This window comes from Natator depressus, chromosome 17, assembly GCF_965152275.1.
Source record: "Natator depressus isolate rNatDep1 chromosome 17, rNatDep2.hap1, whole genome shotgun sequence".
Lineage (NCBI taxonomy): Eukaryota > Metazoa > Chordata > Testudines > Cheloniidae > Natator > Natator depressus.
In genome coordinates, this window is record NC_134250.1 from 4,448,868 (window position 1) to 4,475,088 (window position 26,221).

At 43.9% G+C, this 26,221-nt stretch overlaps 1 protein-coding gene across 1 annotated transcript in view; it reads left to right on the forward strand.

Annotated features, from left to right (window-relative positions):
* VPS53 (VPS53 subunit of GARP complex) overlaps positions 1 to 25,499 on the forward strand; it is an 89,766-nt gene extending 64,267 nt beyond the window's left edge. The window contains exons 18-23 of the mRNA XM_074974793.1: positions 4,903 to 5,051; positions 11,071 to 11,140; positions 16,710 to 16,847; positions 20,220 to 20,324; positions 20,744 to 20,958; positions 22,440 to 25,499. Coding sequence (XP_074830894.1) covers positions 4,903 to 5,051; positions 11,071 to 11,140; positions 16,710 to 16,847; positions 20,220 to 20,324; positions 20,744 to 20,914 — 633 coding nt within the window. The 3' untranslated portion in view covers positions 20,915 to 20,958; positions 22,440 to 25,499. The remainder of the gene's footprint in view (positions 1 to 4,902; positions 5,052 to 11,070; positions 11,141 to 16,709; positions 16,848 to 20,219; positions 20,325 to 20,743; positions 20,959 to 22,439) is intronic.
* The last annotated feature ends 722 nt before the right edge of the window (positions 25,500 to 26,221 follow it).

Here is a 26,221-nt window from a genome sequence, read left to right on the forward strand (position 1 = left end):
AGTTTCACTCTGGATGTTTCCTTTGCCCCATTCTGAGAGTAACTTTGTGGTGCCGGCTTGGTTTTTTAAAGCTGCCACCGCTTTTTAGCTCAAGTTGTGCTTCGTTTCCAGACGAACTTTTGTGTGACTCCAGTAAGAGCTTCCGTTGCTCACAGCTAAGCAAGCCACATGAGCAACAGAACGCTGTCAGTGAATATTCATCCCTGTCCTTCCTTTTAGCTCTCAATGCTTGTGGGAATCTTTGAGATTGGCAGAAATCTGATTAGCTCTAAATGCCATTTGCATTGTGTCTCACTTTCCTCTCCACACCTCTGTCCAGGAGCTTTACCAAGCCTTTTCTAATGCTGGCCTGTGAATTGTCTGTCTGGAGGTACCCAAAGGGCAGTATAGGGCTGGGTTGTGCCTTGTCACTTCTCTGATGCTCCCAGTGACATGTGGCACTGTGACTAGAGAGGCCAGAAGCCCGACCGTTCTTTCTGAGTCACCAGCTCTTTTGGGTTTTGTGGCAGTTGCATTGTTCTCTTTTGCTCATCAGCTGAAACGTAGAGCTGTGTTTGTCTTGCTGCGGTGTTGTGAAAAGCCCAGGTTGCTTTAGGCAGAGGTGAGGACGATGAAAGTAGATTGAACTATGGGTTGGGTTTACTCTCAGTTAGAAATATTAAGCATAGATCTCCATTTTGTAGCATTGACTTACTTCCCAACTGCCATAAGTTTTAATAGCACTCTGGTTCGTGATGTATTCCAGCTGCAACTACCCTCCACCCCCAGTTAGAGTGTGAGTTGGAATGCAGCTGCTAACAGAATTTGTACATGTCCCAAGTGGAAAGAGAATTTTTCCAGGAAAACAGCACTATGTGGGAGAGGGGATTAGCACTTCAGGTGTTGCTTATGTGCCCTGTCAGACCCGTGGGTGCTCCTACCCCCACTACGACAGTACGTCCGAATCCTTGAGCTTGGGTTGTTTATACCATAGCAAAACCACAGGACTGGGAAAGCAGCAGCTGGTCGGCCATTTATTTTTGTCTTTGGAACACCAGCAAAATGAAATCCATGTGATGGGAATGATCGGATATAAACAAGCTAAGCACTGCAAAACTTGCTAAGTAAATACTTGTCGTTTGCACATCCATTCCTCCATTTGCAGCAGGCAGGCAGTTGCTTGTATGCGAGTTTCACTGGAATTTTGAGAGAGCTGGATTTGATGTAAGATTTGTTTGTTTTTGTTTTTTTTACTTTCTCAAGACCTATTTAGTACCTTTCCAGCTGAATCACAAAGATGTTAACATTTGGAAGAGTAAAATTTCATTCTGTTTCGGAGGGATGAAGGATGTGCCTATGAATCCACTCTTATTTTCCTATAATATGAATACATGTCTGTTCCAGAGCCATTGCTCTTCCTTAGTTCAGATCTTTTACTGTAGATAAACCCTCCGAAATCTGTGAGGCGGACTATTCTGGGTTCTTTTTAATTCTGAAAAATGGCTGTTTTCTTGGGAAAGAATTTGTTAGAAATAGAAGTGAATTATGAAATACCCAAGCATTGAAGCATATCTTGGCTTCATTATTCGTAGAGAGATTTCACACGGAAAATAAATAATGTGAATATCCATTTCAGACAAAAATGGTCCTGGTTTTTCTTTTATCTTAAGTATTTTGGGCAAATCTTAAGTGAAGATAGGACTCCACCTTCCAAAATGTGTATCATCTTTGCGTCTAAGTAGATAGTTACTTTTAATAACTGCTTCCATAGCTATTGTGGGACACCACTTGCATTTTATGATGATTTCTCCTGACCCTTCAGTTTTAGAGGTGGTATTTATAATTATAAGTGGAATGCTCCAAGTATATGTGGTGCTGCAGAAAGGCATAAAGACAGCACTTTCCAAGAGCTTAATCTGCCTTGGATAAAAAAGATACACTGGACTAACAGTTAAAGAGCAAGAATGTGTAGACACACCAATGGAAGGCAGTCCTTTGGGAAAGTTCAGGCCAGAAGTGGGTTTGAAGGAGGAGAGGGAAGTTGTTGGCTGCAGTTGGATTTGGAAGGCTCTTCAGGTGCAGAGGTAGCATGAAAAGATGTAAAGAGAGTGAGAAAGTGATAAAAGTAGTTTGGGGACAGGCTTAGGAGTATAAGGAACATATGGGGCTGGGTGGTAATGGAGAGATTTATTGTATCAACCAGAAACAGTGTGTGATGGTAGGTACCTTGGATCAGTTAGACAAGGTGTCTCTGCTCCAATGGCTGATGGCCTCATTGTGAAAGCCGAAAAGTAGATGGGAAACAGTCTTGAAAGTGAGGATAAGAAACTTGACTTGGATGCAGAAAATGAGAAGAGACGCAGTGAAAGACTTCAAATAGGGAGTGACCTGTGTGAGGAGTTGGAGAGACCCTTTGCCCAAGGGTATGTGCATGTGTCTGCATAGAATATACACTGAACTAAGACTCCTAATACACATCTGCCAGCGGAAAAGTTGCATACAGCGGAAAAGGTGTGATTTGTAGTGCTGACATAATTCACAAAGCTGAACATTTCTCAGTAAAAGGAACAAAACTTGCAAAATAAACACTGTTGCAACGAAGTGACCACGTGGCTGTAACATGAACTGCCTTCATTGGAACATTTGTTACAAATTTATATAATAAAAAGCAAGGACTTCTGCAGCTCTAGTTACATAGAAAACCACCCGAGTTTTGCTGGCGGGATTTTTTTTAAGGATCCTTTCAGAACCCCTCAGCACAGTACGCTTTTATCCGTGCAATTCTCAGTTGCTCTTTCCTTATTCTCACATTGTCACATTTCCTCTCTCACACACATATGAGGTGAGACCTTATATTTTTGGTTGGTTATGTACAATACCAGTCAAAAACTATCTGGGGATATCCCAAGACAAACACAAATGGAAAAAACACTTGAGTCCTGAAGAGTAAATTTAAAATGACAAGAGAAAAGTTACCCTTTACCAGAAAAATTGGGTTCATATTTCTTTGGATGACTTTTCAGTATGTGTGCACACTATTCCTTTCGTTGCAGCTACTGTTGTCCTATTGAAAATTGCGCGCACACAGCTAATTTTGAATTTACATTTTTATAAGATTGGTAATCAGAATTGCTTTAGGAATGAAACCCAGCAAAACAAATTGTCTACAGCAGGGGGGGAAAGTGTTGCACTATCGGTAAGCAATACTCCTATGGTTTTTCTAGATGTGCTTTGTATATCCTGACCATGCGTTCATTTTAAATTACCATCGGTGGGGAAGCTGTGGTGCTGGGAATGTGTGAAAGTGTGGCAAGGAAACCGTTACGAGGTGTATTTCTTCAGATGTGGTGGTTGCTGTGAGCAGCTGAAGAGCAGCTGGACTAGTCTGAACAATCCCTCCAATGGGAGGTTGGCAGAGTAAGAGTTACAAACTATTGAACAGGCAGTGAGAAAAATGTCCCTCTTACCGACTGAGTGCATGTGTGTTTCTCTTCAGTTTTGTTAACTAAAAAGGCTTTGTATGGGACGTATGTAGACTCTTCCACTAGACACTGGAGATTTGGCTGCTCTAACCCACTAAGTCACCTATGCCCCTCATCGTTTGCATGGAGCTGAATCTGGAAAGTCATATGGAACAAAGCATCTGTAATAAGATTAAAAATAGCAGGGACGCCATACACACAGATCTGGGGCTTAGGCAAGCAAGTGTGAAGGCAGATCCTATGCAAACGCATCCCTCAAAGGAAACAAAAATAGTTGTGTCTTTCTTCCCCCCCCAAACTACGTGCAGTTTTCCATCCTGATTTTCTGTTGTTCTGGTCATTCATAATTCATCTTAATGGCTTCCTTGAACGTTAGGGCTGCAGTGCTAACTGGTTACCTGGAACCATAATGCAACATGGAATCATGAGTGCTTACCGTTACCCATTAAATGTGCATGTTCAGTAAGAGCACTAAGCAGCACCTCTCGGGACGGTCTTACTCCGCAGGGGAAATTGCTGTGAACAAAGATATCTTTCCAGGGACCTCAAGACCTCAGCTGTTCACTTCGTTTCAGAAGGTTTCTGCTGTATGTTTTGAACATTGTCAAAGCAGTCACACGTCTTTCTTACTAAAGGCAGCTATTCAGTTGTACTTCTACTGAAGGTATAGGAAAATGAAAAGGGGGATGGAATCATTATTCTTTTGCTGGTGTATAGTTTTATATGTGCATTTTGGATGAGCTGGACTCTTGCATTCTAGCCTTCCACACCAGTAACATTATGAGGTTTGCTGTCAGCTGAGCTCATGTGGAATGTTTGAGTTGCACTGGTTTTTTTATCTCTTTTCCATCTAGCTGTCCTCAGCCTAACCCGTGTTAATGTTCCTGTTTCGATACAGATGTCAAGCCTTTTTCCAGTCTTGCAGTCAATTTCTTAAAGGGCCAGAATCAGGATTTATGGGAGCTGTTGAAAAGAAACTTTCAAACAGGCTGGAGTGTCCCCCTAACTTACACCAAAAGCTGTTTATCCCTGTGCTCTACCCATGTACATGTGCACACCCTTCCACCACCCATAAGCATTGGTACATATTCCCACCTCAACTCTGTATTTTGATACATTAGGGCCATTCTAGCTCTTCTTTCTTCATGTCTTCTCTGTTGTTCAACGGGCTCCGTGGTTCTTAGACCACTAATAACTGTAATTTGATGAGAAAACAGGTCTCAGTTTCTCTGCCAGGGATTTGGTCATCAGTCAGCTGACACAGAGGGCTGCCTGGTTAAAGAATTATGGTGACTTTTTCCTGGAGAGACTCTACAGATCTTTGTAAAGGCTGGATTGGAAAAAGCCAGTGCTCACTTCAGTACTCTACACTGCTGTGTATTTTTACATTGTCTAAAGCCTAATGAAGTAAGAGGTCTTTTTTTTTTTTCCCCTCCTGCAGATGCAGTGGCAGAATGTGGAGCATGTTGGTGACCAGAGTCCTTATGTCACGTCTGTTATCCTTCATATTAAGCAGAATGTTCCCATCATCCGTGACAATCTGGCCTCCACGAGAAAATACTTCACTCAGTTCTGTATTAAATTTGCCAAGTAAGTCACTGCCTGTCCCAGGGTTCTCTGGTAATTCTGGTCGTTGCTAGCCTGGTTATGTACCTGCCTTTTAGTACATTATATCAGTGACTTTTGACATGTAGGTCAAGAGCTTCCCAAGTCTAGAGGAATGGGGTCACCTGCAGCTGTCAGTGAGATTGTGAGGTGCTTCCATTCCTTGTCTTGAGTGTCCCACTGAAGCAAATTTGCTCAGTCGTCTGCACTGGTTCCTTCTCACGTGCCCGGACCAGCCCGTAAACTATTTTAATGATCGCTGGAGAACCGCTTTCTAAGTGCAGAGGTTTCTGGGGTGGGCCTCTGCAAAAGACCCGTTCTGAGTGTCTGAATGTGGAGTCCCAGTGCAGAAGAGGTTGACAATCAGCATTTGGTGGATATTTAAAAGAACACTTCAGCTTCGTTATGGGAATCTCTTTTTTCCTTGGTATAAACCTGTACCAGCTCCCAACTCTCATGACAATTCTTCTTCTCCTTCTAATAACACATTTTTTAAACAATCAGCAGGCTGTGAAGTTGCATTTAACTAGAAGTAAACACACAGTGCACAATCCTCCTAGAGCTGCTTATTTGCTTAAAGACAGTGATCAATACGGACTGGAAATGTACTCCAGGTATGTGGAGCCATTGTGATGATCTGCTTCCTGGCCTGTCAGTGCTAGACAGGTTAATAGTGGTTGGGGGATGCAGAGAATAAGGCTGGCTTTTTTGGAGTTAGGGGCCCAGCTCCCACTGATTTTCATTGCAGTTGAGTGCCCACCTCTCTTAGGCCCCCCCCACCTTAAAATCCCAGCTTCTGAGTCTTATTTAGAGCCCTGTTTCTTAGAGCCAAATTACCTTTGAAGGGATTATGGGCAATTTCTTTTAAACTCCCTTTTGTTCGACTGAGACCAATCAAACACTGCAGGCCTATGACCCAGGAAAAAGCTGTTAAAGGCCCTGGTAGCTACAGCTACTGGCTGTCGAGTTCTGCATGGCCAGCCCAGCAGAAGGCATGAGCAGGGAACACTGCACGTGCCATATTTCATACTTAAAAATACCTAAACATTTAATTCAGTTCTAATAAGCTAATCTCTCCAAAGTAAATTGTATAGACTTGCAGTTACTGTGTGGCTGTGAGAATCAGAGCTTCGGTTTCTACTTCAGCAGAAAAGGATGTAGTGGGATGTCTTGAGAGCCATTAGCTTCTGTAGCAGGGTGGATGGCCAGAGAGTTGCACTCCCTTTTCTGTCTCTGGGTGCTCAGTAGTTTGCATTAAGGAGCAGTTACTGATAAATCATATTATGACACTGCCCATAATCACTGTTCGAAACACTGTCTCTGAAAATTTATTGCGCATAAGCCTCCTATGTGGTTACACTTGAATTTTATATAGCTATCATGGTGATAAATGAAAAATCCATTTACTCAGCTGTTCACGGCACAGTCTTAATACCTTGGCTTAGTTGCCTCCCTTTAAACTTTATTGCTAAGCACATACCAAGTGAATTGTGGATAAAGCACCCAGCTCTCCCATCTGGGATGAGTTCAAATCTAAGCTGGAATGAGTGAGTGGTTCAAAGTTTGTTCCTTGGTAGACCTTAGAAAACAGCAAAACTACCACTCAAAAGACCTCTGAATACAACTGTGGACCTGCTCCAACGTCTCTTTAAGTTGAGAGAAAGTCCTGTTGTCTTCACTGGGCTCTGGATCAAGCCCTGTATGTGAGAATTCAGCTTCTTCCATACTCCTGATGATGTTGATTTTGCCAGTATTTACATTTGAAGTCTTTTGTAAGACTTGCTTCTAAACAGAACCAGTACACTAGTTAATGATACCTTGATCTTTCTCAGCACCCATGTGACATTTTAATACCTACCCATATCTGGGTGTCTTTAAGACTCTCAATCCATAGAGTATTAATGTTATAGGCTCATCTGTCTAGTAGACATTGTACCTTTTTATGCGCTACACAACACTGAAAATCCTGTTTGCATTTTGTGTGTGAACATCTGTATCTTTTTGCACTGGCAGCAACTTCTTAAATCTAATTGTATTGCACTAGGGCTGGTTTTGAGTTACAGGACCACAAGGGGGAGAGAGTTTCTAAAGCTGTTAAACTTAAAACCAGCTCAAGAAATTTGAACCAAATTTGGAGAAAGAAAATTCCTCACCAGGGAACTAAAGTGTCTTTCAGTGTATGCCATTTTTTCCCTTTTGGACCAAGACACTCACGCTCCCTAAATAGACTGGTGTAGTAGAAATTCAAGATGACATTTAAGAGCAACACAAATGAACCCCTCTCTTACATTCTTAACGGTACCTAAATCACTTCCCTATTAAATAAAAAATATAGCACATCTGTATGGACATTTGCTCAACCTACCTTTGGAAGTTGCAAGGAGATTGGAACTGAGGAACAGGGGGGATAGAAACCCTGGCGTGTGGTAAGGCTTTTAAAGGTAATCCTCTTTTCCTCTGCCCCAGATTGGCTCTGTGTTAGCTACGTACAGTAGAATGTTGTGGATAATTAGAGTGCAAATTTAACTAATGACTTGGAGGGACTTTGATCAGGCATTCAGTGAGCAGAATTATGTGAAAGAAGATTGTGACATTCAGGCAGCATATGCTAGTGTTGAAGCAGCCTGGAGTAAATCTTGTTGATTCGGAGAGAGCGGCTGATCTGAACTTCAGAAGGTTATTTAAACCTAAGTGATTCTCTATTGCTAGTGACTCAAGAACAGCTGGATGCTTTGAACAACATTCTGTAGCAGGTCGTCATCTCTAAAACAAACGTACTGTGGTTGCATCTCTCTGTCTGTCTTGCTTAGTGAGGTATTGTGTTTAATGCATCATCAGTGCAAGGGATTAGGAAAACACAAGCTTGGCAAAGCTTCTCCTATTGGATGGGAGCCTTTCAAGTGCTGTGGTTTCTGTTTTCAGGCTCCTAATCTTTCTTGCTCTGCTGTATTATTACCTTGGGGACTAGTCTGCTTGTACAAAGTGTTTTGGATATGATTTTACAGCTCAAACTGTAAATAAGTTGTGGCATTAAAATGTAGATCTCTGAGTACAGTGGAGCATATTTTTCAAAGTGCTTAAACCATGAAGAGAGAATATACAGTAGAATAAATATATATTCATCTTATCGGGACTGTCTACACGTGCTGTGGGGGAGTCGGGCTTTGGAGCTGACTTTAGGAATTGTGCTGTCTAGGTCTTCGGAGACAAGAAGCTCAGATGAGCTGAGATTCTCAGTCATGCTGTAGCACTCTTGATGGCCTCTGCCAGCCAACACATGGAAGAGGGGTAGTGTCACTCATCTTGCCCACCCTGCTGGACATGACAAGCTGTTTCTAGTTAGACAGGGCATAATATAACGTAACAGGCAGCATCCGGGGTGGAAAGGTCACTCCCTCCTCCGTTCTGTGCTTGTGGCGGGGACAGCAGGTGGCCATTCTCTGACACCTTGAAATTTTCACACTAAGCAAAGCTTTCCCTGTTGAAGATTTTGGCTGGACAACTCAAAGGGGGAATCCTTGGCTCACGTGAATGCAGATTCCCTACCTGAAATGCTGCAGAATTAAGCAATGTTACTGTCTCCCGTATGCAATGTGGAAGTATTAGCACCAGACCTGCCCTTGGGTTAGACCTACATGTGAGATCAAAGATACACATAATCTTGCACGCTCCTCCATTTGCAGTGAACTGCTGCAGCCAGAACTTCTACTGATTGTCCGTTTTATAGGCTCGCATAAACTCCAGCTGTTCTTGGCTCTCTCTAATTGGCCTTTGGGATTTATTTATACACCTGAAAAATAGACTTATGAGACAGATAACTTTCATCTTTGCCTTAATGCTTTCCTGCAGTAGAAGCTCATGTTTGTTTTCCTACCGTTGTTTATGCTGTGTTGCCAAGGCTAGTTTCTCATGTGGCCAGACTGAAAGCCATTTGGGGGCAGCCCTGGAGCTTGTTCTCAGTAATGATTTTAAAATTGTTCTCCAGTGAGGCTCCCCTCCCATCCAGGCAAAGATTATTCATTGTGAGAGGCCATGGCCATGAGTTGAAAAGAGAGAGGAGAAAATTCTTCCGTTGAAAAAACTTCTTTCCTTCAACAGTTTTTTTGCTCATTTAATGAGTGCTTTGCATGGGCTGCAGACCTGTACCTTGTGTCATTCTGACCTGAGTGAGGGCAAGAAGAAATTACCTGGTGAGAATAACTGGTGGCAGGACAAAGAGGGTCTTGGCCAGGCTGCTTCCTTCGCAGGATGGAAATAAATAGCTTGACAGATGCAAAGGGAAAACCAAACTGAATTCCAGTCACTGCAGTAAGTGGAGCTTTCTGCAAGGGGAAAGAAAACAGACCAACTCAAACAAAATACAGGACTGAGCCATTAAAGTCTAAACCTGTCGCTGGGTCCCAGACATGGGACTGGAAACATGAGACATGCAAGTGTTCAGCCAAATGGAGGCCAGGTGAAGGAAGCCAAGTAAATTACAAATGAGCGAATAAGAGGAAAAGGGGACATTAATGATGTGGTCCTACCAAACTGTTCATCGGGGTCTAGATAACTTCCTTTTGCTTGTGCTAGCCACTCTCCTTGAGTTTGGCTACTGAATGCATCTAGTGCGGCTCTTTGGTTTTATTGGTGAATATTGTGGGCCTGAGTCTGATTTGCTTTAAGGCCCCTTTACATCACTCTGGCAGTGTAAAGGGGCCTTAATGAGGGTGTTACTGCCGGGGTAGAGTAAAGGTAGTGTAACTGGGTGGTGTCCTGTGTAGCTTGGCCTTTTGATCGTCAACATGTGTAAAATTCAGACATGCATAAAATACTGAAATATAGACGTAATATGTCTTTTGTGTATGTTTTATTTTTGATACACTGTGGCATAGACACTATAATACCTTAACCATGTCTTTGGACTGAAGGGTCAACCAGTGAGATCCCACCTAAGCAAACATTTGAGAACAGCTTTTTTCACCCGCGAAACATATACCCAGATGTAGCCCTTTGGCAGCGTTATGGAGGGGCCCTAGAATAACCATCCACCTGCTGGGAGACCATCCCTGGGAGCATGGGGCTTCAAAGGGTGCCAGATTGACAAGGAAAATACATTTAACATTGATAAGACTTCCCTTCTCAAGGAAGGGAGAGGAGAGAAGCTCTTTTTCCATTATAAAAATCACCCCCCCCCCCCAAAAAAAAAAAAACAACCTAAAATCAAGAAAAAACAGAAACCTAGCCCAGAAAATCTACGTTCTACCATGTATTGTTCCGGGTGGGCTTGTGTTTAAGCACTGAACTGAGATTCAGAAGATCTGGATGCAGTTCCCAGCTCTGCTAAAGACTGACCATGTGACACAAACTCTGGCAGCTTCCTTTCCCTAGCTGTAAAATGTGGATAGTAAAACTGCCTTTCTTCCCACCTTTTGTCTTACCTGCGTGGACTGTAAGGTCTTTAGGACAGGGATTTTCTCTTACTCTCTGTGTGTGGGGGTGTGTGTGTGTGTGTAGATATATATATATACACACAGCACCTCACACAGTGGACCTCTGATCTTGGTGGGAATCTCACGGTACTTCTGTAATACTCATTTTTATGTAAATAGTATTTCTATATCCTGTACAGAATAGGTTCTTGTTGTTATAAAGATGTTTCCACTCCATGAACAGTTATTGTCCCGGTGTTCTGATGTTTATTATGTAGTATGATAACTAACTTAACTGATACTTCAACTGACACTATAATATTGCTCCATTTTTACAGAAATACTTACATATAACATGTACTTGGCCTCCAGATTAACTTTTAGATCAGCATGGTTAAAGAAAAAGAACTCTACTTAACCTATTTGTATATTTAAAAAAATATTCTATGCTCAGAATCCATTTGAGAGCTGTATGCACTTGCAGTACCATAATGGAAACCCTGATTTATTTTGCACAGGGTTCACTTAAGATTTTATGTGACTCTGAATATTGAAATTCAAATATGTAATTTTGGTACTCTTCTTCTCCGCAGCTCCTTCATTCCCAAGTTCATCAACCATCTATTCAAGTGCAAACCGATTAGCATGGTGGGGGCAGAACAGGTGAGAAAAATTAATTATATCCTGCTGTAGAGCTCTCAGCTTCCTGGTGTCTGTGTCAAATTGCACCGAACTAGGGCATTTGTTGCTAAAGAAGTGGGGTGTTGCGGGTGATGCATTGTCTGAATTTCAATATAAGTAAGTGTCCAATGGTGATTTTAGGACTTTCTGATCAGTGATGTCATGATACATTTTGGGGAGTGGGATACGAAAGATTGCCATGTGCTAGTAGGCAGTGTGGTCTAGGGTTAGATCAGGGAAGAGTTCAGGTTCCTGGATTTTGTTTCCAACTCTGCTGCTGCCTCATTGAATGACCTGGGACAAAGTCCCTTCATTTCTCTGGACCTAAGATTATCCTTGCATAAAATGAGGATAGTGAAGCTTACAGTACCTGTCTCACGGTGCTGCAATGAGATTTAATGCTCCTAAAGAGCCTGGTGAAAAGCACGCGCGATGAGTGAAATGTTATTTATGGCTAAAGTACTGTAGGCAGTACAGATCTCCTCATGGGAAATAAAGGTAGTTTGTGTGTCCAGGATCTTCCCTGGGTAACCCACCCACCCTCCCACCACCACCTATTGTGCTGTCCACCTGCAGTCCTGTGAACACAACCAGAGGATGCTCTGTGATTAGCCCACATCATCAGAAGGCTTGGTGCAGAGCCATCCCTGGATAGCTGTACCAGATGTGCCCCCATGCCTCCAAACTTGGTCCAACACAGTGCTTAAATGGTGCAGAGGGCCCTGTGCAATGGTGAATTTCATCCATTATTCATATAAATGTCTGATCTTGAAAAAGGAATTGATGCAGAAGGCGCCATGTGGCAGGTGGCAGTTCCACTGTAAATGAGTTGGCTGCTGTGGCTTTTCCAAATCCAGTCATTTAAAGCCTGAAAAGCAGCGTAAGAGCAGCCACAGTGGGAGGGCAAAGCCGTTTGCATAGCAAATAGTCTAGAGAGGAGCCAATGCACATTGGTTTGTCAACCTGGAAAAGGAAGCTCAGCTGCAAAGATTGCCTCCTTGATGGTGAGAATTCTGAGCGGGTCCTGACATTGCCTCCAACTCAATGCCAACAGCTCAGTTCTGAATGATTGCCCCTGCCTCGTAGTGCCCAGTAATTAGTCAATATCCATAGCATTCGTATATCCATAGCATTCGTATTAGTTTTTGTTCCTCGTCCCCAGACATGGCCATGGCAAACAAACCATGAAGATGATTGTTAGGAATGTTGGATTTTCATTTGGTTGTTGCTTTTCTAAGTGCTAGAAGATTTGTAATGATGCAAACATCTGCTGGAGAGCGGCTCTCTTGGTTTCTTTTATTACTGAAATGCAGTGTCTGTCAGGTTTTTAAGTTCGTCTTCTTTTGAGAGAGAAATCGAATCATGATAACAACATGGCTGGATTCATAACAGGGAAAATATTGTGTGACTTTGTAAAGTTATTTTAGTCAGTCGGTAGAACCTGATTTCTTGAGAACAAGAAGTTTCATTTAATCTTAACTAGAGAGAGAGGGGTGTGTTGATGGTGTTCAGAACAGTTCCTGAGAGACTAGCTAATGTTAAAGGAAAAGGAGGCCGTTTTTATAGTAGCCGCCCTGGCTTTTGAAGCTTCTCAGGTGCACAGCCCCTGACCTGTGTAGGTGTCTGTATTTAGTAGTGGGAGCTGAGGCATGGGGGAGTGTTTCACAGTGAAACGTCCGGGCAACACCCTCCAAGTGGCTTTTAAATAATGTAAAAGTTGTAACCCAATCCAGCAGAAGCCTTGGACTCCGAAGTTACAGCTAGAATGAACCCTGTTCTACCAAGGTGCTGAGATCAGTTGCTGATGAACGTGCTGTAATAATAGTAAGATTAAGAAAAATAATGGAAGTGTGAGAGAAAGAAGTTTCTGTCTTTCCTTGGCTTTGTTAGTTTGTTTCCCAGCTAATGTTTTGTTCAAACAGGATGTTAGAATGTGGATTGTGTAGATCCTTGTTTGTATTTCCTTTTATAGCAGTTTGGGGAACAAAATGCTGCACAAAAGCGTGGATTGCTGCAGTAGACCATGACTGACTTTGGAGCTGTGAACGACTTATTATGAATGTAGTTTAAAGAAAAAACAGCATCCTTTATAGGGCCTGGGGCTAAGAGGTGTAGCTCCCAGCGGTGCCATTTGTGGTTTTTTACAGGTGCTTGAAGCATTCTTTCCAGTTTTTTGCAGCATTTCTCCATCCTGCATACCTGAGCTTGCCATGGAAATTCCAGCTGCACGCATAAGCTGTTAGTGTTCATCTGATGGGTCTTGGCTTTTTATGAAGCTTTTAAACAGGCAGGTGGAGGCCTGACACTGGTCTGGTGGCTCAAGATGGACCAATGCAGCCGTGAGTCAGCGAGAAGGTCTGGTTGGGAAGGGTTCGGGGAAAAGAAGATTGAGGAGTCCTTTTAGATGTTATGGGGACTGTGATGGGGGAGTGAGACTGAGAGGAAGAGTCTGTGGGTAAGGGAGGAAGATCAAGAGTTCTGGGTGGAGAAAGGAATTGGAAGAGAGAAATAATATTTGTCAGGATGTGACTTTGGATGCCTCGATTTTGAGTGCACTGCCTTTAAAAGGTCCTAATTTTCAGAAAATACTGAACTCCCACTTGCTGAAAATTAGGCCCAGTTAAAATGTCTGTTTGGACATCCAAAATCTAAGGCACTCAAACTCACTAGTGGGTTTTAAAAATCCTGACCTTACTCTTAATCCACATGCTTCTAAAACCAGTAAATGTCTGTCTGGTTTTCTTTTTTTTTTACTCTTCTGTAATTAAAAGCAGCCAAACTGTTGTTTTTTTTTAAGGCTGAGAATTTGTGCCAAGGTACAGCCCAAAGCAAATTTGTTTGCATGAATTCGTAACCCACTTTTGTACAGGTTTTATAATGAAAATGCTCAGTGTTGTACATCCCATGGGCTGTGAATGTGTCTCATCTCAAGCTTAAGTAAAGTGGCGGTCCTGCTGAGGATTCTGATAGGAAATCTGGTGACAATCAGAGATCTCATGGCAGTTTTGTCAGGAGTTGATGTTAAGCCATGTGTCCTGGCTAACTTCCAGTGTGGGCAATTATATTCTGCCTCCTGCAGTTCCTCTTGTATTTCCAGATGGATATGATATTTCTCTCTTTAAAAAACACTCTGGTGTGGTGGTGCTGATACAGAATGGCTGCTGAATGGAGCTTGGCAAACCCTTTGGGGTGTTGCTGGATGAAAGATGCTGTGGCACTTATAAAATGCCTTTCATCTCAGGATCTCCATGTGCTTTACAAACCATTTCAGACGCACCACAGCATCCTGAAGTATATAAGTATTCTCAATTTTAGAGATGGGGAAACCGAGGCACTGAAGTGGTTTGTCTAAGGTCACACAGTGGGGCCAATGGCAGGCTCAGGACTAGAACTCTGAGCTCCTGACTCCCAGTTCTTTGTCTCCTTTCTTCTCTGTATCTTCCCTAGATAGCCCCAAAATTAACAGACAGCAAATAGCAGCCTTAAGAAAGCAAGTGGTTTTGTCAATATCTTTGACATATACTGAAACAGTGAACTTTGATACGTACCCATGTATCAGGGAGTGCAAATGACTGGACACATCAGGAGAGTTTGCATTATCTTTGCATTCGGGGTGCAGCTGCTGGGTCTGTCGCCCCAGCTTTTCTACCTTCATACACCTGTCTGGTGGCTGGGACACCACTGCTCTTTGGTTGAAGACGTGGCTTGAATGGGACAGGCTTTCAGATGGGGGAACAGTGAACTTCTGATGGATGTGTTCAAAGCTGCCGGCTGCCAAGGAGTCAGAATCTCTGAGCAACAGGCTTTTGCGAAATGATACGGGATCTTTCTTTAAAAAATAAAAAGATGTTGCTGTGTTTGTGTAAAGACTGAACTCCTGCTGCTTTCCCGAATAGAAAGCAAGTGGCTGAAGTACAATTCCTAGTTGTCTTGTATAATAAACATCATTAGAGACTCCAGGTTGTCACTGGAGCTTTTCTGAATGACCATGTGGTTAAAGTGATTAGCCCATTACCAGCAGTGCATTTGTGTGTTTAATTATTAGGGTAATGGAATAACTTGTCCATTTCAGCTCTCTGATCGCTGTGTTGTCTAATGCAAACTGAACAGTGCAGGTCTGTTAGGCTTTGATCTACCCTGAATCCATTTCATTCTGAGTGATGCTTGTTCTCTTGGGGCTGGATTGACAAAGATGGATAGGCACTTAGTGAGATTTTCCCAAAGCACGTGCGTGTGGTAGGTGACTAACTCCTATTGATTTTCAATGGCAGTCAGGTGCCTAACTGCTCTAGGCACTTTTGAAAATCCTGCTAAGCCCCTATCTGCATCATTAGTTGTCTAAAGACCTTTGTAAATCCAGCCCCTGGTGCAAACGTTACCATAATAGTGCTGCTTTTTACTGCCACTGCTGATCTCTGAAGGGAGTTTCTCAGCTATTTAACAGCAGTTGCATTCAAATCCAGGCACCAGTACAATGTTTGTGAACGTTTTTTTTTATTATATGGAATCCTGTCCCCACTGAACTGAGACCATCAATTCATCTCTCACACGCCTTGAGACAGCCATCGTAGAGTATCCCTTTTCTAATCTGGTCCACATTTGAGCTGGTGAACTTGCCATGGCCACTCCCGTTGGGATCAATATCCCAAGTATATTAACTAACGTTCGATAGCCTTCATATGTTAACTAAATTCTGTGTGCTTAGGACTGTAACACAAATGTCCTTAACTATTGCGGGGATTTTTGCAGCACTGGTAAGGTTGTGGGAGCCCACTTCCGCCTGATTCTAGCCCCTTTGCAGGAATGAGCTGTGGATCTGAATACCCAGAGTGTTTCCTGTCCCATGTTAACCAATCAAATTGTGCTCCACTTCTGGTTAAGCAAAAATACAGCCCAAATGACTCAGGTCTCTGCTCCGCGGCTGGTCTCCATCCTGCTTTCTAATTCAGACCTGAAGGATTTATGGTAATTAAGCTCTGGCTGAGGGCACCTTTTCCAGTTTAGCTATTGCTGAGCAGCAGCCCCTTTCCCATTGTGCTGCCTGAGGTGTTGGAAGAGGCCAGTTTAGTGAAAGTTCACGTGCGCTGTACGGAGAGTGACGCTGAGTCAGTGGGTGCAGCGTGTTAGGTGGGAGGCTGTCAGTGTAGGTACTGCTCTATAGTTTTACTAGTGTTTGAGTGAATGCAGAACAATGGATGGCATTGGAGGCGGGGAGGCAAAGGGATCAAGGTCTTACTGAGTTGCTCTTAGGAACGAGTTAACATTCCAGCTTACGAATGGGTGACCTGCTATGAGCCAGATCCTGAGCTGGCGTAAATCACCATGGCTCCATTAAGGTCAGGGGAGATCTGCTGATATACCCCAACTGAGGGGTCTAGTCCTTTGAGGCTCCATCACGGTGATTCATTCCTTCTGTGCCAACAGTGATGTAAATGCCAAGATGTTCTGGGATTGTAAAGAGTTTAACTTTTAGACTTTGTGGCATTCTAGCTGCTAATGACACTTACTAGCTGGGGACAGTATAACAGCAGAGTGCGATTAACTATTACAGCTGCTGTTGGACACTCACTCTCTGAAGATGGTTCTCTTGGATCTGCCTTCCATTGGGTCCCAGGTGGTGAGGAAGGCTCCTGCCAGCTACACAAAGATAGTGGTGAAGGGCATGACGCGGGCTGAAATGATCCTGAAGGTAACTCTCAAGATTCTTTATTCTGAGTCTGCTTGACCTGGAAACTTGGAGTGTGACTGCCATGGGGCCCTTTCTTTGGAACCCGACGTTACCGAGAACACATGCACGTATGTGCACATTGGTATGGTGTGGTTGGCATTTCTAGGACATCAGGGAATTGGGCACTCAAATCCCATTGACTTACAATAGGGTTTGGGCTCCTAATTCCCTATGTCACCTTCAAAAATCCCTCCCCATATGCTTCAGAGCAAATGCTACCGCTAAAATTACTTGGAGACTTTCACGCATAGCTGGTTGACGAGAGCCAAGTGGGGTGGTGGCACCTGTTTGCTGTCTAGCAGGAGAGCCAGTCCAGACACAGCTCCATTACCTTGTTGAGTGGGGTCCTCTTTCGCTTTTTGAAGCCCGTGACTGTAAAATGACCCAAGAACAATTTTTGTCATACTATAAACGAACAATTGATGTGAAAATACCAGAGCTTGTTGGATCCTTGGAGTAATATATCAGATTTGAGGCTGAGCTAATACCAAGGGCTGGCACAGCAGTGCTGACGGTCATGACCTCCCATATCTCCTGTGGATGGTGCTGTCTTCTGCTTGTTAACAAAATAGTGCAGATGGTTTTGTGTGCGAGAATCTGTGGGAGCTGGGATCAGTTATAATGTCCAGGCTAAGCTAACACAACAATGAGGGTCTAATTTAAACTAGGGAAGAGGAAAGTGAGTGGATTCAGTTTTAAGGCAGTCGCTTTGTCCTCAGCCCTGTGCACTTCGGTGCTGCCTGCTGGCTCAGAGAGTTGGTTTGTTCGACACGTGCTTGCCAGGCTAAGGGCATGGTAGGAGTTTTAACTCTGAATTTCCTTTCTTGTCAGAGTCACATGCGACAGTAAAGACTAGAAAGTTTAAAACAATAGTATTGAATTCAAAAAACAATTGAACCAAAAGAAAAGAAAAGACTACTCGTGACTGTATGACAGCGACACCGCACGTAGAGGCCCCAGCTGAGATCAAGGCTCCATTGTGCGACCACAGGACCATAGTAAAAGCAAGTCCCTTCCCCAAAGAGCTTATGCTCTAGATAGACAAAACAAAAGGCTTTTATCCCCCCTTATCATGCTGGCGTGGTCAGTCATGCTGTGAAGCCAGTGCAAGTGGTGAGACACTTGTATTGATGTTGCAGCAGATCCACAGATCCTTTAGGCAATGCATGATAGCAGTGCAACTATTCATGTAATGCAGAGACCTTGCATTAGTCGCGTGTCTGCTTTTCAGACAGCACAGACTGTCGGTGCTAGTGTGTAAACTACTTTTGCTTACACTGAGGGTGTCATTTAGTGCCAATGGAACCTTTAGCTATTCTCCCTCTAGTCAATATTTTTTTTTACCGTATTTCATACCACCACGCTCACCAGAGTCCTGCTGTGAGCCCACGGTCCCGGTAATAAACTGGTGACCGGACTAATTGGTTGGCTTGTGCACCCAAAACAATCCAATCGTCATTGGTTCCTGTTCCTTTTTTATTAATCAGTCCCCTCACATCCACGAACCTGGCATCTGTGCTCGGGCACTTAACTTGTAAGTGGTGTTGATGTGTTGGAGTGCTGTGAGGGAGTTTGCACTCCTCTCCTACTGGGACGTCTTATGGAGAAGTGTTGCATACAGATATGTCCAGAGAGCCTTGTCAGAGATAGAGGGGCCATTAACGTCGGTAATGTAATAACATGCTCTGGTGTGGAGTGACTCTGGGTACTCAAAGGCCACGGGGTTAAATGTCAGATGCCTTCGAACAACCCACCAATGCTGGTATCCATGGCTCACTTCATGGTATGTAAAGCAACAGTAGCCTGGTCAACTAATAGAATTGGGCAAACCTTCCAAAACCATGAGAAACTAGCCTGCTTCAGGCACCAATCCTGACCAGGAACTCTGACCAGGGACATGAACCTGACCCGGCTTTTGAGTGAAACCTTCTTTTCCCCCCTCAGATGGTTTCATTGGAGATTTGGTAGCTTTGGGACAATGCAGCTCAGGAGGTGAACTCGTTAGCCGAAATTCCCCCAAAGCCAGTGTGGAGTTTCCCCACAGTTCTGCTCGCTGATCCCAATCCATGGGGGTGCCACTGTCCCCATGTTGACCCTAATTGTTGTCTCAAGTAGCTTCCTCAAGCAGCCTAGCTGTGAAATGGAGTGAAAAGCAGGCCCTTGGTGTGAAGCAGTGACCCTAAACTGTGCTTTCCTGGGGAGATGAATGATAGAGAAGTAATCCTCTCCTGCTACCCGACGGGATACTGTGTCTGCTCTGTACAGTGGAAAGGGAGCTTGGGTAATAAGCAATTCAGGTTAGGGTTGAGGCTCATTGATGGGGCAGCAAGGGGGAACTCTGGGCTCCCACTGTGCACATGCTGCCTGTCCTGAGCAGAGGATTTCTGGCTCCAGGCCTGTCAGCTGGGGCTTTTCACCAGTACCACGTTCATGGCTCTTCTCCCAGTGGTATTGAAGAGACTCATGCTTCCCAGGTTAATAAAATGAAATTTCGAACCCCACCCCAAGTGCCTGCCAGCCCACAAGCTGGGAGGGAGAGCCCTACAACAGCTTCAACACAATACGCAGTCCCTGCAGCTTCTCGGATCTGTTCAGCTTCTGAGTAACAATTGACAATTCATAAACGGGACCCGTCACCCCTCCCTGCTCTGGGATTCATCGCTGCTTTGCTCCTACTAACTTGCCCGCACCTTTCAGTAAAAGTAAGCGTGTATGGCCTCTTTTCCGTTCTTTAGCCATTGTAGGTTCCACTGGTTTGCACAGACGAGACGAGACTGTACGCTGTTATTCTACATGGATACTGCAAGCTACCCACAGCAGTGTCTCTGGCATGTTGCCCAGACAGTTCCATTGTAAGACGACCCTGCTTTGGGCTCTGGGTGAAAGGCCTTGGAAGTCTGTGTGGAGATTGTTGGCAGGACAAAGCACAGGGAGTGAGCAGGAGACTGTTGTCCTGAGCCCTTCATAGCTTTGCTCTTTTAAAGCACAAAGATTTATCCTGCTGTTTAAAAAGAAGAGTTTGCCTTTACTCAGGTAAAGCTGGAGCAGGACTTTTGGCTCTTGTAAAATGTGCATCATTCCCCTCCTCTCCAGAATCCCTCTGCCTGAATCTAGTTTAAACTGTAACGGGTCTTCATCCTTTGCAGATGCCAGGTTGTGTGGGGGATAATTCAACCTAATGAATTTCAGTTGGGCTTTTAGAAGCTCCACTTACATGTCAGGAGAAACTTCTCCATCCACCATTGTTATGGCTCTTCGTATAGCTGGTTGGTGGGTTATATGTTCATAGCTTGTGTCTGATGCCCTTCCCCCCCCCCCTCTCTCTCTCTGCAGGTGGTTATGGCCCCTCATGAGCCACCTGTTGTGTTTGTTGACAATTACATCAAACTCCTTGCTGACTGCAGCACAGACACTTTCCAGAAGATATTAGACATGAAGGTTAGAACCAACCCAGCAGAATTTATGGTCCTCTAGTAAAGTCCCCCTCTGGAGAAATCTGAATGCCTTGGCAACCGTTTCAGTAGAAATGTGTGGGGCTTCTGAAGTATGAAAAGGCAATTTACAGAACAAATGCATCCTCCCTGCTCTGAAAGCCTGGAGAGCTGCTACTGATTGATGGCAGTTACCCTGCTTTCCCTTTACCTACTGACTTGGGACTTCAATCCCTGGCTTCAGGCTTAGCTTTCCTTTCCTTTGTCTAGAACAGTGGGGTGGCTGTATCCTGCCCTTGCAGGGGAGGAAGAGAAGACTGAGATTTGAACCTGGGTCTGCAGTAGCTCTTTTCCGGTGCCCACTGTCCAGGTTCAGTAGTGCTCTCACTGTGTATTGTAATTCCACTTTCCTTTGTTTCTTAACAGGGCCTAAAGAGAAGTGAGCAAAGCAGCATGTTGGAACTGTTCCGCCAGAGGCTTCCCACCCCTCCCTCTGGGGGAGAGAACACCAGCTCCATGTCCCTGACAGCTCCCACACCTGAGCAGGAGTCCTCCCGAATACGAAAACTGGAGAAGCTCATCAAGAAGAGACTGTAGATGGACAGAAGCAACATCTGCTGCCCCGAAGCAACTTTGGCCAGGTCTTGTGCAGGCTCCCCATTATCCTACACTTCATCACGGGAAAAATAGCTGCCGAATCCATGCCACGCCCTGAGAGGCATTAACCGTATTCTTCTGAATGGAGAAGCAGCATGATTTTGGCAAGGGATGAATGCTTCCCAGGGCTCTGTGCCCCAGGGATAGATTAGCCGAGGGAAACCTGTCTCACTGGGGCTTCTCTGGGCCCACAGCTTGGAGGAGATGCAGTGAGTTGGAGACTGCAGGCTATGAAAATGCTTTGATTGAATTACATCCAAGGTTCGCCAGCTGCTCATACGATGCTACTTTCTCAGTGTCTAGCTGCAGTTCCCATTTGGGGTCTCCCAGTGTTGGACTCTGCCCTGAAAGTGATAAGACGATATTCCTTCCCCATCATAGAGCTGCTTGTTTCTTTAAAAATAAGATCCCCTTGAATCGCTGGCTCCTGGCCCCCAGGACTCTACTGAGCTCCTTATAAATGCCCAGGACAGGACACTGCAATGTCTCCCCTGTGCTCCGAGTGCAGGAGCGTGTGGTCAAGCTATCAGTAAAACAGCAAGGAGAACCCTCTGTGGGAAGCAAGGAGGGGGCAAAATCACTGCATTCACCGGTCAAATCACACCTTACTGTTAACAAGCCAGTAGTCTCTGTTGCTTTTGCTGCTTTAAGGCCAAATTATTTTATTTCTCATTATTTTTCTCATTATTTCCAAATTTATTTCTCATTATTTTCTCACGTGCACTGGGCTACCCCGCCCTCTCTAACCCACACTACACCTCTCTCCCTCCTCCACAAAGGGCTGTTCATGGAATAAGGCCTTGGAAGCCAAGCACCAAATGGTACTATCCCACCATGCTTGTGGCCGCCTGTTTCATGCCAGCTGGAGCCCAGAATGTGGGTGTGCCACTTTGGCACCATCGCTGCCCTGAAGGCAGAGCCGCTGGAAATGTTAGTTTTAATTATAGGCCTGCTGCTGCCAGGATTTCTTCACAGGATGGAACTCTCTCACTGGCTTTAAATTTAAAGGACCTGGTTCTCCTCTCGCTTACGCTACTGCAACTTGTATTGAGTGGCTCCAGATTTGCACTGGAATATCTGAGGGGAGAATTGGGCCCCAAATCTCACAACACAGCTTGTTTTAAAGTAACCGGAGTTGCAATCCAGTTCCCATTGGAGTCCGCCGCAAAATGCTCCTTGATTTCAGTAATAGCAGGATTTGGGTTGATGGATCTAAATTGTAAAGTGTTTGTGTGAAAAGTGCTCATCTTGGCACATGCTTGCCTGAGAAGCCTTAACTGAGTGACACAAATCACCTCATTATCACCACTGGATTTCTTCCCCAAACCCCCTGGCAATCTCTCCACCTAGTTCTAAAGGTGTGTTTCAGACCAGGTGATGATACAAGACTACAGGGATTTTGGTGGCGGGAGAGTTCATGTGCAGCTTCCGTATTGTAATCCATGCTTTCCTACCCATTCTGCAGGAGGCACATGCATGCGGTGTTTGTGTCAGGTGAGGAGTCACTGCAGCTGACTAGCAATCGTCTCAGGAGAATCGCACTCCACGGCACTTCCAGCTTGCTTCTCATTATAATATTGATTTGGGGGCTGCTGTAGATACAGGTTGGTTAGTGTTTGCAGCCACTGTTCAGGGATATGTAGTTCACTTGCAGGAGAGGGAGAGAACATTCCAGATCAAGTACAGATTTATTTTAACCAAACTCCACACGCACAAACCTGTGTCTAAAATTAAAAACCCTGCAGAGTTCCAGTGACACTCGGGAGTGGGGGGCACCAAATTAGAAATGTCCTTGTTGAGACTGAAAATCTGGCCTGACACTAGCTTCATGTTCATCTTTTTGCGCTGTCCTGTCCCCTCTCACTGCACCTGCTCCTTCCCATGTGCGAAGGGAGAGAGGGGGACACCCACCCACCCCTATCCTGGATTATGGCTTCCGTGCTTATAGCTGAGGAGACTGGTGGTAGCCCATGCAATGGTGCGGGATTTGTTTCGATCCTGTTACAAGTAGGATAGAGATCTGTTAAAAACTGGATGTCATAAAACAAAAACCTGAACCAAACGCTGGTCAAATAACTGATAACGGTTGCAATACGTGCAATATTCTGCATTACTGCATTTCCTTTACTGATAGTTTACTTGATGGGCCCTAAATGAAGATAACTATTCATGTTACTGAGCATTAATACTCTCCTGTCCCTCCTCAAAAGACCTTTATTGATGTCTAGGTCTTGAACAAATCTAATATTCATGCTCCATCCCTGCCTTGTTTCCTTTGCCATAGTTTGCTAATTTCCAGCATGTGGTAAGGCAAGCTGCTGAAGTTCCTACCTTCTCTATATCTGGCTCATTCCCAGCATTCAGTGGTTGGGGTGACCCAGTTTCTGTCATAGGTTTTTAAAAGTGGAATCAGATATTAATGTTTTGGAAAAGGTCCCATAACTTTCCTTCACTTCCCTTTAACATTCCCCAAGTATCATTCTCATATGATTATAGGACAGCTGCAAACAGTTCTGTTGGAATAAGAAGTTTTGCTATTATTTTTATTTTTTTTGTATTGGCAAATAATATATTAAGCCTGCATTTTCCAAAGTCATTGGTGATTTTTGGATTTCTGGCTTGAGACACCTTCAGTGGGCCTGATTTTCAGAAGTTGGATGTTTAGTGCCTTTGGAAAATCAGGCCTCTTTAAGGCGACTCGAGTCGGGCACCCAGTCACTAGTCATTTTTGAAAACATAGGCTCCAGTGTTTTTCCCTTATCGGCCCCATGTGAGTGGGACAGTAGATTCTGTGCCTGGGCTGGTAATAGTGATTTTTCCAAGACTGATAAATCAGCCTGTGTCCTAATAGTTTATGAACTGAGAGACTGATTACAGTAGAATTGGTAAATCAGCAGATAAAATCATTTGTATCTGACCAAAACTGTTAAAATAAGAACTGACACCTAAATGAGAGTTGAGATATTGTAACACCTACATTAACCTTGTCTACATGAGGAAACCTTTACAAAAAATTCCTACCATTGAAACTGGTTCTAATGGTGTGCTGGTGTTAAAATGCTGGGAGTCCTAGTGTAGACAGGTGTTGGAGGCAGCCGGACACGTACACTGGGGAGTCCTGTATCGCTAAGCATGCACCTGAAACAGTGTTAGCAGTGGTAGGAATTTCTGTAAACTTGGCTAAAAGGGGTGACAACAAGCTCCAATTATGTGAACTTCTGAAACCTTATCAGAAAGCCTCTTGTTGGATCACATCACTTCCTCTAGGTGCTGATTATTGTTTCTGACCCTTCTGCTAGTTTTACAACCTGCATTCTCAGGGAGTGGTGTTTGCACTTCTTACTGATCAGTTTACAAAAGACAACCTAAGAAAAGAGGGTGTGTAGTCTGCCTTTCCTGCACAACAAATAATTAAACTCAATGTGGGTTATTATTATTACCAAATGCAGTGACAAGCCCTATGGGAATGCAGGTTGTTTGCATAGATTTGTTATCTGCGTGCTGGACTAGTAACTTCACTTTAAATTATTTTTTTCCTCCCAATGAAAATTAGCAATAGCGTGGTCAGTGCTGTAATATACTTTGTAGGGATGAAATCTGAACTATTTCCATGTTTCTTTACCCTGGAGACTCCTAAATTGTCATTCTCTGCCATTCAGAATTCTAGAGATAAAAGGAAAGGTTAACAAAAATAATAAACAAATCAGAAGAACGTTAGAAACCCAGGTGCATTGAATTGTACCCTGTAAAGGACATGTTTGCATTTGTCTTCCTTGATTTGAAATTTTCTTCTCTTGTTCTTTGGTATTTATCAGAGTGGGCGCTCCTGAAAGTGTAAGTGTCAGCTGGCTGAGTTGTACATTTTCTGAGGATAAAGAAATTGTGTTTCTGTATAAAATACCTTTTAAAGTTTTCTGTGCAGGAAGTAATTTCTTGATGTATATTGGAGTGTGACACAAAAGCCAATTAAATCATTACTAATGATCCTCTTCTAGCCTGTGTTTTGTAGCAATTTATACAGAACAAACTGGATCCAATTTGCCTTTGGGGGGAGGGAATCTGAAAGCTGTGTGTACACGTGCCCATCCACACACCTGCACTGCACAGAATGCAGCCTTTGTCCTGAGGGCGTTTGCATGAAGAATTATATTCCTATCTTTGTATCCACCACCGAGTGTTACCTGATGTGTTTTAAAATCCTCTTGCGTGGTGCTCATGGTATAGTATGACACATGCTGGCCTTGTAAACTTTTACAAACCTTTCTGTATCTCATTTCTTCCCCTCTCTTAGCAGACGGAGTTTCCCTCTTATCTTTCCACCTCGCATATTTCTATGGCTCCAGCAAAGTGACCTTTCACAGACAGTATTTGTATTAGTAGCAGCAGAGCCAATGGGATTCTTCCCTGCCCAGCCCAGGTGGGAGGCAGTCCAGGAAAGTTAATCTTGTGTTAGTCAATAATTAGATGATGATTTGTAACGTCTCTGCTGTTTACCTTCCAGAAAAGACTTCTCGGGGAACCTCCTGTTTCCATTATTAATAATGAAAAGTCAGTGACTTTTAGAATACAATAAATATTATTTTATTTTAGTCCACTTCCTTTGCTCTGAGAGTCAGTGGTTCATTTCTCTTTCCAGTATGTTTCCCTTTGCTCTTCCTCCATCAAGTGATCAGCCAGAAATGTGCACCTCTTTCACCAAATTTGCAGTGATGAATGCGACTCTCTGGGTTATATCATGTGAGTTATAATGAGTTTCTCCTGATTGCAGGTTGGGAGGGGTGACAGAGGTGTTCCTGTCAACAGGCAATTTAAGACAGGTTGGCTCTTTAACGTGCTGTACTTACATGAGCTGAAATGTTTTATTTCCGGCTATATGACAAATTGTTTGAACAAAACACATTCCTCTGTGTGTGAGTTGGTATAGGTGGGGCTGGTAGCACCACCTATTGGCTATCATTAAGGTTGCCTGACATTTCCCATTATAAGACCCTGTTTTCTATTCCTTATACCTTTGCCAAATCCTAACTGTTTGGGCTCAAATTTTCCATGCCAGGTGTCTGTCTCATCATCGCTCTGCTGTAAGCAAATGTCCATGAAACCCAGCAAAGTGTCCTGTATCTCTCTAGAGCTGTTCCCAATAAAGGATGACAGCCTACCACTGCTAGTAGTTACTCCATTAGCTCTGTCAGGTGGATCTAAAGGTTCCAACCTTACTGACGACCCATGTGATGTTGATATAATGCTTCA